The following is a 3,722-nucleotide window of genomic DNA, read 5'->3' as shown; positions in this document are numbered from 1 at the left end:
TTTTGTTGTTTTTGTTTGTTTCTTTGTTTTTTGGAGGGGAAACTGGGAAAAGAGAAATTTACATGTAAGTAAAGAAAATATCTAATAAAAAAATAATTTAAAAAAAGAAAAAATATAAAAAAAATTTTTTAAAAGTAGGAAAAAAAAAGCATTTGTTGGATACCCAAGTGTTTTCAGTGGCCAACAGGAAGTTTGTCCACCTCATGTCCATTCTGGCCCTGCATCTTCCTCATCCTTAACCAAGTTGATCACTTCTTGACTCTTAACTGCCATTGCTGCACCATCTGCCCAACCCACAGCCCCAATTTCTGTCTGTATTCTAACTACCCTGAGATAGTGTGCAACGCCCTCCTTCCTTGTTTCAGCTTCAGAGAAAGGCCTTTCCTGGCCCTGAATACAATATGAAGAAAAACCTTCCCAGGCATGCTTTGTTCCCATGTGAGGTGTTTTTTGTTTTTTTGGGTTTTTTTGTTTTTTTGTTTTGTTTTTACCATGTAAAAGTAGCAAATTATTACCATGCTGTGTTAGGGATTTACTGTGTGAACAGATACCATGACCAAGGCAACTCTTATAAGGACAGCATTTAATTGTGACTGCCTTACAGGTTCAGAGGTTCAGTCCATCATCATCAAGATGAGAGCATCCCAACGTCCAGATAGGCATTGTGCAGGAGGAGCTAGGAGAAGATTGGCTTCCAGGCAGCCAGGAGGAGGATGTTAAAGCCCAAACCCTAGTGATACACCTACTCTAACAAGGCCACACCTCCAAGTAGTGCCACTCCCTGGGCCAAGCACCTACAAACCATCACACAAACTTAGTCTCTCATTTCCCAAGGCTATATGGGATGGCTTTCCCATAGCTCTTAACTAAATTCAGTGAGGACTCAATAGCTTAGCTGGCAAGAATAAGGGACCATGAGGACAGGATGAAAATGCAGCTGCAGGCCTCACCGGCACTCTTATAAACAGCTTCAAAGCTAAAAGGGAGATGGCTACTTTTTTATTCTTAAAGATATATAAGAAGAATAGGGAAGATGTACCTCCTCCTGCCCTAGCTGGCTAGAGTTCCCTCGGATGGCTCTTATCCACCATCCTCATTCCCATCACAACACTTGTATAGTTTGGGAAGAGACCTGTCTGCAGTGCTGCTGGGGGCTGTGTCAACTTGACATCAGCATTCTGCCTGGAGCCAGCTGGAATCTCTGGGTGTAGGCTTGGTTCATAGATGAGCTTCTTCCTCAGGAGCCTTTGGGCTTAACTGCTACACTGTGTTCCTCCTACCCCACACTAACTATCTCAGCAAAACGTCACTGTTTCCAGGTGCCACAGCACCCTCCGCCACTTTCCAGGCCAGTCCTCTCAGATGCTGATGGGTGGGACATTTGGAGAGTCAGACAGATGAGACGGCATTCCTTAGAGTGTTTTGAGATGGGGAAGCATGCTTTGTTCTGTAGTTGGAAGTCAGTGTTTAAAAATCATCCTAAGTGGTTCCTGCCTTTTGTGTGCCCTTGCCTGCTGGTAATGGAACTTACACTTTCTGTTTTTCTTGCAGAGCATGCTGGAGAAGGGAGGCTAAAGTTACCCTGAGAACATGCAAGCTCCTTCAACGTTAATTCCAGAGGTGGAACATTTTTTCTTATCCTAGTATGAAAATGACCCAATTAAAGAGACGACCCCTAAAGGCAGACAGGCACTGGAAAATGGACTCAACTGAATCATAACGTGTTTTGATCAACAGTTTAAAAGGCCATGGTCTAGATCAGCGATCAGTCATCAAAGAACACTGTTAAGTGTTAATGAAACCACAAAATGAATAAAAGAGGAAGGCGGTCACCCCACCTTTTTGTACTCTTTCCAACTTCTGACATAAAATCTTCTCTTCACTCCAGGCTCCATCCAGCATGTAGTGACTTCCACTCTGAGAAAGCTGGGAGGAGGGACATTAAACTATTTCAAATGGAGACACAGCAAGAAAGCACTGGGCTGGGGCAGCAGTGTAGAATTGCCTGGGCTGTGGAGCCTGGTGTGCTCTTCTCATTATATAGGAGCTAATTCATTGTAACTTATGATGATCTTTCAAGAAAGACAGAAAGGAGAGAAAATGTACCTCTTTTACTGGAATAATGTTTATTGATTGCAGGTAAAATAAGGCATTTTTGTCAACATAAAGGCAACCTTGGCTTGTCCAACCAAGTAGTGAAAACTGACAGCTTCACTCACTTTCAATAATAAATCTATTTTCTGACTAAGACTGGCATTTGAATTGGAGCCTCATGTGTTCCTCTGGGTGGGTGAGTCATGTGACTCGCATTGCTATTAGTTTGCATTTGCACTACGGCTCTCCTGCTGCAGGGCCAGCCAGGCAGTGACCTGCAGCATGCCTCTCACATAGGTGCATTCAATAAGATTTTACATGTTGCATGAACCTTCCTTTCTTTGGCACGACTTAGAGTCTGCATGGAGCCAGAGACCCTGCCATACTATGAAGGTTCATAAACAACCAACCAAGGCCCAGAGCCTTTTCTTTTCCAAATTCATTGCCACTTCCTGATTATAACTACTTACTTAGAATTGAGGCTTCAGCCTCAGATCTGAGGGACCTGGAAGCTACATGGCCCTTCTCAGGAAAGTAGGAGGAAATGCCAATGCTCTATGATGTCAGCCATCTTTTGTCTTGTAGAAGTTTCACTTTTGTTTTGTGGAGAGTTTAGCAAAGTGATTAAGAATTCATACCCAAGGGCTAGGGAGATACTCAAAGGTTAAGAGCATTTGTTCCTCTTGTAGAAGACCTGGTTTCAGGTGTCAACATCTACTTCTGATGCCTCACAACTACCTGTAAGTAGTTCCTGGCTAGTGCTCTCTTCTAGTCTCCAAGTTCAATTGCACTCACATATCCACAAACCTACATACACACAGATGCACACATATATAAATGAAATACAAATAAATACTTAAGAATGTAAGTGTACTCTGTACTAAGATACATCTGTGTTTGGCTGCCTGCCAGCTGGGGAAGGCCCTCACCTCCCTTCCTGCACCTCCCTCTCTTGAGTGTGGGACCCAGTGTCCAAGCATGGGATAAAGAGCTGGAAGGTCTACCACATACATTTTGTGAGACCTAGCAAATGTGGGTTTCCATGACTTCGGTAAAATGGTACTGTGGAGTCAGGAACATTGAAGGACTGCCCATATGTCCAACTAACTTTTCCTCTAGAGAAAGTCACAGTGAAACTAGATTGGTACTTCTCAGAACACCCCTGAAAGTATGTGGCTTCTTGTTCATCCAGGTCTCTGTGCCGACATCTTCTGAGTGGCATTGCCTCGTCAGATGGGAACACACCTGGAGACCTGATGTTCATTCTGAGTGGCAGTGGAGACCCTCCTTCCATAATTACTGAGCAACCCTGTGATTGGCATTTAATGAAGGGTTTTTGTTTTGGGATCTTCTATTGCCTGGGTTGGCTTGTTTGGGCTTTTAATGATGTACAATCAGCAGGTTCACTTAAGTGTGACTGACAGAGGCATGTGTAATTCAAGGAGCCACATGCTCCCACGCCGTCAGGGTGGCATCCAGGTTAACTGCCTGAGAGAAATAATAGGTACACAGAAACAAATGTTTACACGGCGGCTTGCTATAGTGTTTACAAATCAGCTAACTCGCAAATCCCCTCCTATACGGTTTTGTTTTACTGTTTGGAGCCAAGAACTTGGCACATCCCTGGT

General features: G+C 43.7%; 1 protein-coding gene across 2 annotated transcripts in view; it reads left to right on the top strand.

The window, feature by feature from the left end:
• Chchd3 (coiled-coil-helix-coiled-coil-helix domain containing 3) overlaps nucleotides 1–2,248 on the top strand; it is a 276,351-nt gene extending 274,103 nt beyond the window's left edge. For both annotated transcript variants that reach the window (XM_031381451.1, XM_031381452.1), the window contains one exon: nucleotides 1,552–2,248. In XM_031381451.1, the coding sequence (XP_031237311.1) occupies nucleotides 1,552–1,575 (24 nt within the window). In that variant the 3' untranslated portion in view covers nucleotides 1,576–2,248. The remainder of the gene's footprint in view (nucleotides 1–1,551) is intronic.
• Nucleotides 2,249–3,722: the final 1,474 nt, after the last annotated feature.

This window comes from Mastomys coucha, unplaced genomic scaffold, assembly GCF_008632895.1.
Source record: "Mastomys coucha isolate ucsf_1 unplaced genomic scaffold, UCSF_Mcou_1 pScaffold20, whole genome shotgun sequence".
Taxonomy (NCBI): Eukaryota; Metazoa; Chordata; class Mammalia; order Rodentia; family Muridae; genus Mastomys; species Mastomys coucha.
The sequence above is the reverse complement of the archived record's forward strand: the minus strand, read 5'-3'. Positions and strand labels throughout refer to the sequence as shown.